Source organism: Hyaena hyaena, unplaced genomic scaffold (genome assembly GCF_003009895.1).
Source record: "Hyaena hyaena isolate Hyena2069 unplaced genomic scaffold, ASM300989v1 scaffold_350, whole genome shotgun sequence".
Classification (NCBI taxonomy): Eukaryota; Metazoa; Chordata; class Mammalia; order Carnivora; family Hyaenidae; genus Hyaena; species Hyaena hyaena.
In genome coordinates this window covers 1,629,760-1,642,884 of record NW_024080980.1, presented here as the reverse complement: position 1 = coordinate 1,642,884, position 13,125 = coordinate 1,629,760, and the positions used below count along the sequence as shown (strand labels likewise).

Below are 13,125 nucleotides of genomic sequence, written 5' to 3'. Positions count from 1 at the left end.
TGGGAGACTCTGCTTAATGAAAACCTGGCAGGATTTGGTGAGTGGTTTGATAGTGATAAAATAGGAGGAAGGAGAGACATTGTTAAGAGTTTGAGCCCAGAGTGTGATAGAGGGAGTTGGAGGGTGTCACTGGCAGCGATGGGTGAGCCAGGAGGGGGGCACCAGTGGGGAAGACAGGGAGTATGGTCGTGTGTGGGCCCAGTTTATGTGACAGGCAAGAAAGGCCTCCAGCTTTCATTCTAGCTGGAAGGCATGATGGCATTTCCTCCTCACACTGTAAAACTTTAGTCCATGACACTTCAGAGTTACAATGGGGACAGAAAAAAGGCTGGACGCTGTTAGAAGCAGCTCAGAATACTACAGGGTGGACCTGTTCCTGGGTTCCTCTGAGGGGGCCAACTGGACACTGATGGGGTTCTGGGGACCCAGAACCATTTATCACTGCTGAATTTAGGAAAAACTTTTCTAACTTTTGTCTTGCTAAATACAAATTCTTTATTTCAAATAGAATCAAGTATATAAATAATAATTGGTAGTTCTACTATTTGACAAGAGAACTTTAAAATACCTTTATTCAGCTTTGTTCTGGCCTAATAGGTTATGGTACAACATACTGTAGATTTACATGGGGATAGAGCCTATATTTCAAGTTCCTGAACGTCTCCAAGTAGCATTTCCTCATCTGTGAGGCAAAATCTTGATTCTGTGATACAGAAGCAGTGTACCTTGACGATTTAAGTTCCAACTCTTACCACCAGATGTCACTGTTGCTCATTAGAACTAGGTAACTCCAGGAGGCAGCAGGATCATGAATGTAATAAAGCCAAAACCTACTTATCCCAATTAATTCAACGGATATTTACTGAACACCTGTATGAGTCAGGCACTAATGCCAGGTGCTTTGGTTGAAAAAGATCGTCATGCTCTCAAAGAGACTAGAGGAGACACATAAGCAATCACTTATCAGCACTCCAATAACATGCAACATTAAGCCAAGGAATCTTAATTCAGTGAGAAATCGACACAGCATCTCCTTAAAATTGAACACTGATTCCTCAGGATGCTTTCTCTGACTCCAACCCCAGGTTAGGTCCCCCAAGCTGGATGTTACTGCTGCAACCTATACCTAGCATTCATGCTTTTTGTAATCACTTAATGGCAGCCTTCCCTGCTAGACTATAAATTGAGGGCAGGGCCCATGCATCTCCTGTCCTGCTGCATTCCCAAGCTTATCATAGCAACAAGGTAATAGTCATTTATGGAGTTTATCAATGCATCAGGTTCTATGCTAGGCTCCTTACAGTCACTCTGCATTTAACCTTCCCAACAACCCCAGGCCACTGATCTTGTCCCCATTTTACAGATGAGGAAACCATGGCTACTTGGCTAGTAGTTGGCAGAACCATGAATCCAGGACTGATTCAATAACACATAATACCACATTCTTTTGGGCCACTTTTAAGAACTTCCATTATTTGATGCTAAACTACTTAGGCAGCTAATGTATCACTCTCTTCCTTGGATGAGCAACCACACTCAATTACACAATGCTCACTACCATTTCAACACTTCACTCATTTGCCCTACCCTCTGGCATTGGTCTAGATCAACTTCTCTCAAATTAGCATTTAGCTTAATAGAACCAATAATGTACTCATCTATTAGAACAGTAATTTTCTAGAAATTGTTTCTAAACGTGTTCCTCTATAGAAGGCTTATCCTTCATGACACAATTGTTAAGATTGTCTACCAGGATCTATGAGGTTTACTGGAACATGGAAAAACGGTTCCTACTAATAGCTTTTATTTTTTTATTAAAAAAATTTTTTTTAAATGTTTTATTTATTTATTTTGAGGAGAGAGAGAGAGAGAGACAGCATGAGCAGGGGAGGGTCAGAGAGAGAGGGAGTGACAGACTCTGAAACAGGCTCCAGGCTCTGAGCTGGCAGTCAGCACAGAGCCTGACACGGGGCTCGAACCCACGAACCACGAGATCATGACCTGAGCGAAAGTCGGACGCTTAACCGACTAAGCCACCCGGGCGCCCCATAATAGCTTTTATTTTTAAAGCACTTTTTCACAGACTTAGAATGACCTATAAGCTACATAAGACCATATAAATTAACTAGTTCAACTATATTTTATAGCTAGGGAAAACACTGAGAAATTTGATCCAGGTCATACAGTCAGTGTTGAATCAATACCATGCTATAAACTCTTGTCTAATACCTGTTGGCATCCACCACTTAACTGCCCAGGTTCTAGTCCCAAACCAACAATCCTTTCTAGCTATGTGACCCTGGGTTAGATATTTACACTATTCATGCCTCAGTCTCTTCCTGTTAAGTAAGAATCATAGTCCTACCTCTTAGGGTTGTTAGGAAATCTAAATGACATTATACATGAAAAGCACTTAGAGCAGTGTGTGGCACATAATAAAAGCTCAATAAATGTTAACCATTATTCCTATTTAGTAAATATTCTTTAACTATAGTTCCTACCAAAGATATAAAACATTCTCTCTTTTCTTGGAACTTGAATCTTGTGTTACTTTGAGGAATGATTTAGTTTTCCAAACTGAAATAAACACAAGAAAACTGATGTGTTCAATTACTTTAATAACACTACATTTACCATGTTATCACCATGGAATGTAAATTTGGGTTAGACAAGAAAACTTTACAAATGCAATAAAGCATTCTAGAGTATACCAAAGTTTGTGTATAATGTCTTACCAAACCACCTTGCTGATAAATCACTAATCACTTCAATTATAGCTAATTTGTTAACAGTTATGATTCTTACAAAGAAAGATAAACAAATCCATACATTTAAAAAGTTTTTCATTTACCTTTGCGTTAGTACTTAAAATACACATTTCTATTTCAAGATGACATTTAAAAATTATTCTAAGACAACAGCAGCATAAATATAATTCTGCAATTATAAAAAAAGCTAAACTGGGATCCATACTTAAGTTATTCTCATGTTTACAAATGATTCTGAAATAAATACTACTTCTAAGCAGCTTTTTGGGTTTGGTTTAGATAAACACACACATTTTCAGTTGTGGGGAAGCTTATAATGTTATATTCCATCCATGCACTGCTCTGAAAGGGTTCTAAGAGCCACCCAGCCCTAAAAACTGAAGTTATCAGTCTGCAAAGCAGGCAGAAAAAAGTTAAACATATTTCCTACATAACATCAAAAGCATGTGATCATCTGCAGCAACTGGGAGTACTTCGGGATTGCCAAGTTGTTCTCTTTACAACTCATTTCATCAGAGGACTTTAAGAAGATGCTTGTTTTACCACTAACAAGTACATTTAAAAGTAACATGTTTCTTTTGTGCTAATTTGACTCCCATGAATGACCTAGCTAACTAGTCACTAGTAATTTGCTTACCAGACAAATCGAGTCTGCAAGAAAGAAAACCAATATGTAAATTATCACGTTATTGTCTGACCCATTCAAACCATTTATTTTCAACATTAACATATAAACTCAATGTGAGATGTCTAGAGCAAGCACCACCAACAAAACCAAGACAGCTTCTCGTCTTCTAAGGCTTAGGTTTTGCCCAGAACTCCTTATACATGGAATAGCCCATACCTAAAGAAAAATAAGTCTAGTTAAGCATTTAAATATTTTGTGACATTAAGAAAATTGAAAACAGTTCATAAAATAGCTAAAAGTAGCACCCTGCTAGCATGCAATATTTACAAGGGGAACAAGACCCTAACCTGCTCACACTCTTGCTTCTTAAACTATTTAAATTTCTAAAATTCTTTACATATAAGTATCTCAAGGCTAGTATGACTAGTTTGGACTATTGAAAATACTTGTTTTAAAGAACAATCAATGTTTATCTTACAACTTTAAAAGGAGTCACACTTACTATGTCAACACCAAGTAAAGCCAATAAAAGAATGTAATACTTATATTAAAAAAAACCTTTTCCACTTTCAAAAATTCAATACAATAGCAATCATCTATCTCTCCCAGATAATGGGTCTTACTGCCAGCCTATTTACATATCTAGACTTCAGTGAAATTATAAGTTCTGTGATGCACAGTAAGATAATCTTTTCTTTCTTTAAAACATTAGTAAGATATATCAGACAGTAAAAACATGTCACTACTTGAACTATTTTTATTGATCCAACTTTTACGTGAAAATAAATATAAGTGACATTTTCAAAGTACTTCAGAGTCAGCTACAAGTATCTACCTTGTTTTGTTTACAAAGAAATCTATTAATGGGAACTACAAACTTGGAAATTCCCTGTAGGAACCTACCAAGAGTCATCGCTCCCACAACAAAGCCTTGGGCTGCCACGCGCATGTGGATCAGGTGAACAGACATTTTAGTATTTCCCCTGCTCTTCAATTTATATAGTCCATATGCAACAATTGCTGCAAACCCCGCCATTCCTGTAAAACCAATCGTCACAAGTAGGTCATGCAAGGGGGCAGGGAACCAAAATGACTTTACTATCAATGTACTTTTGACTATTATTATAAGGATGCTTTATGAGACCACTAATTAACATACAAATTGAGTTTTTAATTTTCCCCCCTCCAAACCAAAAATCTTCAATTGGTAGCAAAATAGTAGCAGATTCAGGAAGTTAAGATCATCTTCAAAATGTGGACTGTGGAGCCAGTCAAGGGAACTTTTACTCTCAGTTCTATTTCCCTTCCTGAAAGGAATCAGTTAACATAGCAGAGACTGGTGTTTTTTTTTTTTTTGAGTCTTGTGAGTCTTTCTAGCAAATCACTGAGACTCAGGGTGATCTTCAGGTCCCCCAAAACATTCATTGAAATAAGGAAGAGTCAATAAAAGAAGTCTGAATACACACATAAGAATTTTTATAGAGAGTGCTATCAAGCCAATCTCACATATTTCAACATATGAAAAAATATATGAAAATAAATGCTTTCAAGATGTGCTTGATGAACAAATTGAACACATCTACTGTGTTGAGGCTTACAACAGATTATTAGAACATCACAAACTTACCAATGGGAACAAAAGGTGCCTCCCTAGCTTTTCGGATAAGTTTGGATCCCTGATCTTCATCATAAGAAGAAAGAGAAACATCTGTGCCGGTTGACATAGTGACTGAAGAATCTGAAAGATAATTTCCAGACGTTCTAGAACACTGAATGGCTGGATATACTTAAAACAGTCTTAGTTTCCACACAAAAAACCTAGTGTATGTATCCATAAGAAGTATTTTTTAGGGATTAACTGGATTTCTTTTTTCTTTCTGAGAGACAGAGACCGTGTGAGCAGGGGAGGGTCAGAGAGAGAGGGAGATACAGAATCTGAAGCAGGCTCCAGGCTCTGAACTAGCTGTCAGTACACAGCCCGACAAGCTGTGAGATCAAGACCTGAGCTGAAGTCAGATGCCTAACTGACTGAGCCTTAACTCACAGCTACCTTTAGGGAGGGCTGTCATTATTCCCACCTATTGTTTTGATGTTTATCTAATGCAACCAATTTCTTTTTAGCACCACATTGCTGATAACAGCGAAATCTTTCTTTTTTAACTGAAATAACTTTTGTCAATTAAAATAGTAGCCATTAATTTTCTGGCGATTTTCACCTTTAATCAATGTCAATTTAACAACTTACTCAAACCAAACCAATACTCCTTACTGCCTCTTCAAAACATGTTGAATATTCTACTAAGCACTTTTAAGTGTAATTTTTTCTGCTTTCAATGGAGACTGGCTTACTGACTTCAACATGCTACCTGCTTCAGTTCTCACCTCTCTGAATAGCTTCCAACCTATTACCCTAATCTTTATTATTCATGGTGGCTGTTTTGGGAAAAAGACGGCAGTCTGAACAACCAAAATTTCTACTTTAGCTATTAAGGACAAAGCTTTTATTTTATACTTTTTTTTTTTTTTTAAGGACAAAGCGTTTAAATACTACTGCTAGAAATGCCTCGTTTTAAGCATAACTTATGTTCAATTGAACATAATATAGTCCTTTAGTTTTCTACTTAGGGTCAAAATTTTTACCATCACAGCAGTAAATGAATAACTGCAGTAGCTAAAAACTGAATGGCCCCCAGGGTCTTTTTTTGTTTTTATGTTTGTTTATTTTTGAGACAGAGAGAGAAAGAAGAGTGAACAAAGAGAGGCAGAGAGTGAGGGAGAAATAGAATCCCAAGGAGGCTCCACGCTGCCAGTGCAGGGCCTGATGCAAGGCTTAAACTCACAAACTGTGAGATCATGACCTGAGCTGAAATCAAGAATCTGATTATTAATGGACTGAGCCACTCAGGCACCCTACTTCCCTACTTAATTCATCTTCTTAATGAATGAGTATCTCCTAGGCTTCAGTTCTACTTCCCTTTACATACCTTACATTCCCTGGGCTTCCCTCTTAAAATTCTCTACCCTCTTTTATATTACTCCTTTAAGTGGTACCAAAAAAGGCAAGATATTAGCCTGATCATTATATGTATAAGGTGGCAGGAAAAAAAAGATTCACTTCCGCTACCAAAGACTCCATTCTCCCCTTTTCAGTCATTTCCCTTTACACAGGAAGCTATTTAATAATACAGTCATATCGCCTTTACACAGGTGTTTCATCACAATGAGAAAGTAACAAATTCAGTTTCACCTTAGTCACAGTAAATATATATATATATATATATATACTTCCTTCTTCACTGAACTGATTTAAACTGCCTGTAAACTTTACCCATAGATAATATAAGGTAGTCAAACATAGTATGCAAGGGTGCAAGTCTCTGATTAGTGTCATTTACAATAAACTCAAAAGTCAACTGACCATCCCACTACCCATACAACATCTGACCTTCACTTCTGAGTTTTTCATGTGCATCATACTTGTTTCAATTATAACTCTCACTCAACACTTTGCTATTCCAGGGGGTGTTAAGAGTAGGTTAAGACCCTCAAAGAAAATCCAACCCCAGAGGGGGATGTGGTGCTTAGTTTGAAAAGTGAAATAAATCATCCTTCCAAGCCCTCATCCCCACCGGGAAGAGTCCACTTCTGTCATCTGACAGAGAAGAAACCTTAATCTAGAGGGGTTGTGCAGCATCACATTGCTAAATAGGAGGAAACTCAGATTAGAACTAGACTTTTTCTTCCTTTTTTTGTATTCCATTACCTGCTAATTGAATAAACCCCTACTTACTGAGCTTTTATTATATACAAGTTCTAGGTTCAGCATGCTCACTATATATGTGAAGAGTTAAAACAAACACTGAAATAATTAATGGTTAAAAATTAGATTTTGTTTGTTTTTTAAAGGGACATGAAAGAGCATGATTACTTACCAAGAGCATAACAAAAACAATGACAACTGAATTTAGAGTGTGGAATCTTTCACAGAGAAATATTTGAGACTGGCCTTCAAGAAACTAGATGGACTAGATGGAGAGATTAAACATATTTTAGTCCAGTATATGCTTATTTGTTGCTTTCAAAACTAACTATAAGCTTCTGAAAGGCCTAACATTTTATCACAGATCCTCCTTCCACCTTATCTGCCAACGGAATCCCACATTATAATCACATTAATGTCTTAAAGATGTTCTCTATACCTCAGTGCCTTTGTACAAGCTGATTTCTCTAACACTTTCCCTCCCTTTCCATCTTCTGCAGATACTCTTTTTCCTAGCTAACACCTTCCATTTTTCAAGTTTTTTTTTTTTTTTTTTGATGTTTAATGTTGTTATTTATTTTGAGAGTGCAGAGAGTGAATGAGCCAGGGAGGGGCAGAGAGAGAATCCCAAGTAGGCACCATGTCAATGCAGAGCCTGATGTGGGGCTCAATTCCATGAAACATAAGATGACGACCTGAGCCAAAATCAAGAATCAAATGTTCAACCAACTGAGCCACCCAGGCGCCCCTCAGGTTTTTATCTTAACTGACCTCCACTGGAAGTGTTAGACTTTGAGTTTATAATTGCTTTGGTTATGCAGTCTTATAGGACCTCATGCTTTCTCTATAAACTTTCTTATAAATGTGTTTCTCTTGCTAGAATCTTTGAAGTTAGGAGGCTAATCTGCCCTGCTTATATCTATCTTCACTGCCTCACACACTTGCATGTAATAAGCATACCACAAAATAGTTGTTGAATAAATTTAAAAATAATGTACTGCAACAATTAAAATTATTCTCAGGTATTTACTTAGGAATATTTAGTGAAAATAATAGCAATTATATGCATTTGTAGAATTTAATAGGTCAGTAAGAAAAATGCCAAACTGTGTATACCTAAGTGTTTATTTAATTCTTATATTAAAGAAATGAAAGGGTGTCTGGATGGCTCAGGTCATGATCTCACAGTCCCCACGTCAGGCTCTGTGCTGACAGCTAGCTCAGAGCCTGGAGCCTTTTTCGGATTCTGTGTGTGTCTCTCTCTCAGAAATAAATAATAAAAACACTAAAAATTTTTAAAAAAAGAAATAACATGTGTAGGGCCTGGTTCCTTACAACCACACGAACCTATTCGATAAAGCTATTCCATAACACTTTTAAAAACTAGCACCTTCTTTTGCAGATATATTCATGATTTTTTCCTTTGCCTTAATTATTTCTAAACTACGAAGTCATCTGGGAGTTATCTTTAAAAGCAAGAAAGTCGGTAATCTTTCCTCTAATCTCCCACATCTGGATCACTATAATTGTTCAACAGGTCAATGGAGCAAAAGTTTTTTGTCTCCCTCTTTCAGGAGGGAGGGGATGGCAGTCTCTCTCCTGTATATGAAAGAAGAAAATCCATTGATCTCCACTCCTCACCTATGATACAGACTCTGTATGGGTAGGACATTTCATCTGGTTGTCTGAAAGTAATCTCTAGGGTAAGAATAAGGGTGTGGGGAATAATGTGGTCATTATTTGCTTTCAGTGACCAATGATGATAACCTGTCTCTGATCCAGAACACCTTGTGTACACATCTGAGGATAAAATGAAGAGGAATATTAAAAATCTAACACATATACCATAGATTTATTGTACAATACTTCATATTATATTTTAGATCTTATAAATTCTAACATAGTATATATTCCTAACACTCCTTGCATGTAAGATTTTGATAATTCTCTTCCTAATTTTCATCTGAAAGTTTCCCGAGTATTCATAATTTACAGCACATAAATTGAAAATGGGTAACTTTTAAAGTATCAGGATCAATAACTATGGGTCATATAATCATTGACCCCAATGATTAATCCATGCCAATAGCCTAACTTTACAGATGGAAAAAGGGTTATGAAGGGTTATATGAATTGCTCAACACCAAGAATACATCTCTGGCAGAGTAGGATTAGAACCCAGATCTCCTGATACACAGCCCAGAGTTCTTCTGATTGACAATATATTGCCAAAGCATCAATCTTATGATGCTGGCAATATATATTTAACCTGAAAAATATTAAAATCCATTCCCTAACAAAAGTATGCATCTCTTTCTTTTAATTGTAAAAAAATATGCAAGTCATGCATAGAATTAAGGAAATTTCTTCCCCAGTGACTTGACTCTTCCAACAATTTAAACTGTGCTTTGAACAGATTTTTTTCACTAGCACCACTTCCAGATTCTCCTAGAATTAGAAGAATTATAATAAGTAATTTTCTCATCTGCCCATAGCAATTGGCCCAGATCTGTCCAAAAGCTGAACCAGTACAAAAAGAGCCATCAATGACTAAATACTCAAAAGCCAGTTTGAAAACACTATTCTCGGGCACCTGGGTGGTTCAGCCGGTTAAGTTTCCAACTTCAGCTCAGGTCAGGATCTAGCAGTTTGTGGGTTTGAGCCCCGCGTCAGGTTGTGTCTTGACAGCTCAGAGCTTGGAGCCTATTTCAGATTCTATGTCTCCCTCTCTCTCTGCTCCTCCCCAACTTGTGCTCTTTCTCTCGGTTTCAAAAATAAATAATTAAAAAAATTTTTTTTAAAAAGAAAAAGAAAATGCTACTTTCCAAACTTATTAAGATAATACTAAAGACCTTTCCAAATGCATGGGAATCTAGAAAAGGCATCAGGGAGATGAGCTGCCCAGCATGGGGTGATGTAACAGACTGAAGGATCTTCAAAGTCCTTCATTTGGTCACGGGATCTATTATCAACAAGGGTTTCAAATTTTGATTTTTCATCGGTCACCTGTCAGCTTGTTTAAAATGGCTGCAAAGGCCCCACCCTGGAGATTCTCATTTAGAGGGTCAAGGGCAGGGTCCAAGGAATCTGTATTTTAAGAAGCCCCCTTCAAGTGATTCTGGGGCACTAGGAATTAAAAGATCCCCTGGTATACAAGACTCAAACATGTTCGTCATGCCGGGGCTTGGTACCACTTCGATCTGTCTCAACTTTTCAATCCAAACCGGTCCTACTCGAGAGTGCCTGGGTACTTCCCGAAGCACAGCTTCCTGAAGTGGGGACTGCCCCATACAGGGAAATAAACAGCTGCTGCCCACCGGTACCAATGAGAGAAAAGAGAGTGACACCGCCGATTTATTTGAGCTGCTCCCAATTCTAAACCCGCGCTGTTTTCTAATCTCTAACCGGTAGATTTACCTTTCAGGAAGAAATTTAAATCCCATCACAGATGTTTGTAACAGGGCCTGAGGCCTTCTTACCTCCCTAGGGTAAGAGAGGATCGCCAAGGGTGGGAGGCAACACGGGGTCGTAGATAAGAGTAGGGTCGTGTGGTTTTACGCCCTCAACCTTTAGAAGAACCTCCTCCCCTGTCTCTTCCTGTGACCTTGTCGGGACTCGGCGACCGTAGCGGTCGCCCTCCCAATCCCTCCACATCCATCTGGCGGGCCCACTCTCCAGAAGCTCACTACTCTAGTTACCGGCTCCCGGAGGTCGGCCTCAGCCTCCTCCTCCACGGGCCTCTCACTACTGCTTCTCCGCCAGTCTTCCCTCTCAGTCACATTCATTCCCCAAGCTTTGGTTTCATCCCCTCGCTGGCTCCGCCTCTCCTCACCCGACAGGCCGTAGGGCTTTGTCTCTGGACCCACAACTTTCCCTGAACCACGAGGTCTGGCCCGAGACCCAATTACACTTCGCCCCCTTCAACCTGGGCATCGCCCCCCTCCTCCCAGCCCCGCGGTCCCCAACACTTCCAAGGCGCTCTCGGCCCAGCCAAGTGCTGCCCACTTCTTCCCTCCCCACGGTCGGCAGTGCTCGGCTACCAAGACTCCCTCAAGCTTCACTTGCCTGCAATGACAGTAACTCTCAAGCTCCAAAGGTTCTCAAGCTCCTACCGGTTTCTGGCGCTCGCCCACGCTCGCCGTACAGCCGGCTTCTACTTGTCCCGCCCACACCTGGTCCTAACCAATCAGAAGCCAGCGGCCGGCAAGCGAGGTCCCGGTAGGTGCGTGCGTATGCGCGGTGGGTGGGGCGGGCCCCGGATTGGCTGGGGGTGACGAGCGCCGGCTGTGGCTCCGTGTCCCCGGCTCTCGCGTAGGGATAACGTCAGAGGTGAGAGTTCACCATCCGGGGTTCAGGTGAGGACTACGGCGTCCCGGTCTCTTAGACTGGTGGAACTTCAGATATTTTTAGCCCTTTCTCCCTCATGCAGCGGCAGCGAGCTCCGCAAAGGCTGTGTCCCGAGCTCTGGCCAGGCGGGGACGGGTATGAGAGGTTTCGGTCGCAGCCATTTCTTGCGAGGCTCGTTGGAGGACGTTCCTGCCTTCAGGCGCGCCGACGGCGGTGGGGCGACGGAGCGCTCGATCCTTTCCGCTCCCCTAGTGGTTATCTGCTGCCACGAACACGCGCTGGGAGCCTCTCGTGGAGCCCTCCTTGGGGCTTGCACTGTGGTGGCGGGCAGCCACTAGTTGCAAGAATGGGGTCTCTAGAGCGGTGACCTCACCCAGAACCTCCAGCGGGGAGGTTTCTCTGAGGAAACCTCAGAAGGAAGGAAGAAGGAAGCTTCCTCAGAAGGAATCGTCTGAGGCCTCTGGTGACAGTGACCTTGGTCCAGGGAGAGAGCCCCTAGTTTGTGCGTATGATAGATAATCAGTAGGTGTCAGGCGAGTTGATGCAAGGCGTCAACTACTGCCGTAGGGAATATATCTGTGACTAAATTAGAATGTAAGTATTACCGTGAAACGAGGCAGGTTGCCAATGCTGTATCACACGGGTAGGAACCAAGTGCCGTGGGCTCCGGCTTCTGAAAATCTTTTGTCTGATGATTGAGTTAAGACACATGTAGGATGCACCCGTGTTATAGATGATGAATTAAAAACCTCATACCTTAATTATATTACGGTATGCTTTCAGCTACCTGAAGGCACATACTTGGTCTGGTTCATGCCCGAATCTCCTGGAACTCTATCTTTGAGCTCAGTAGGAGCCCAACTTAAATGAAGAAAAGACATAAGTGATACAGTAATTGTGGGCCTTCAAAAATAAGTAGGGACAAACCGAGACTTATTTAGGATATTTAAAATGACGGACAAACCGAGACTTATTTAGGATATTTAAAATGACAACAGAGCCTGAGTGACTGGAATGTGAAGTTAAACCAGAAGTTATTAAGTCCTGTGACTCTGGAAATAGGCTAACAGCAGCAGTGAGTTTATTCATTCCTGAAGGGGATTTCTACAAATCAAAGTAATGTTAGCTTAATTTGCAATTTCCAGAGAATGAGATCAGGGAGCCTTGAGTCCTAGCCTCCGGCTGGCCACAAAGTAGTTGTGACCTTGGGTTTTACCTCTCAAAACTTCACTTTCTTCATTTGTAAAATGGGGATAACAGTGGTGTGGTTAAGAGGAAGATGTACGTAGTGTTAGTACAGAGCCTGACATGAAAAATGTGGACTCTTGCTTTAAAAGTTCCTGTGATGTGCATTGTGTGGAAAGAGGCAGACCCTGTCCTAGTTGTAGGAGAAATTATATCTTCCTGATTGGTATATAGAAGCCCAAATCTTGGTGAATGATAAAGATAAATATCTGAAATAATAAGGTAGTGCAGAGATTTTTTAAATGGAGATTATTCTGCTATACTTTATTCCATATTGTGTTACAAGAAAACAGCAGTGACACCTGACAAACCATTACATTTTTCATAATGCAGACCTATTAACAAAAGTACATCATGTATTATTCTCCTTCCTCTGT

The 13,125-nt window shown here is 40.1% G+C and overlaps 1 protein-coding gene across 1 annotated transcript; it reads right to left on the bottom strand.

Moving 5' to 3' along the window:
* Positions 1-2,600: 2,600 nt before the first annotated feature.
* Positions 2,601-11,325, bottom strand: HIGD1A (HIG1 hypoxia inducible domain family member 1A). The gene is made up of 4 exons (XM_039249823.1): positions 11,222-11,325; positions 5,024-5,134; positions 4,300-4,434; positions 2,601-3,612 (listed from the first exon to the last, which is right to left on the bottom strand). Exons 2-4 carry the CDS (start codon positions 5,118-5,120, stop codon positions 3,563-3,565), a joined length of 282 nt encoding a protein of 93 aa, XP_039105754.1. The 5' UTR covers positions 5,121-5,134; positions 11,222-11,325; the 3' UTR covers positions 2,601-3,562.
* Positions 11,326-13,125: the final 1,800 nt, after the last annotated feature.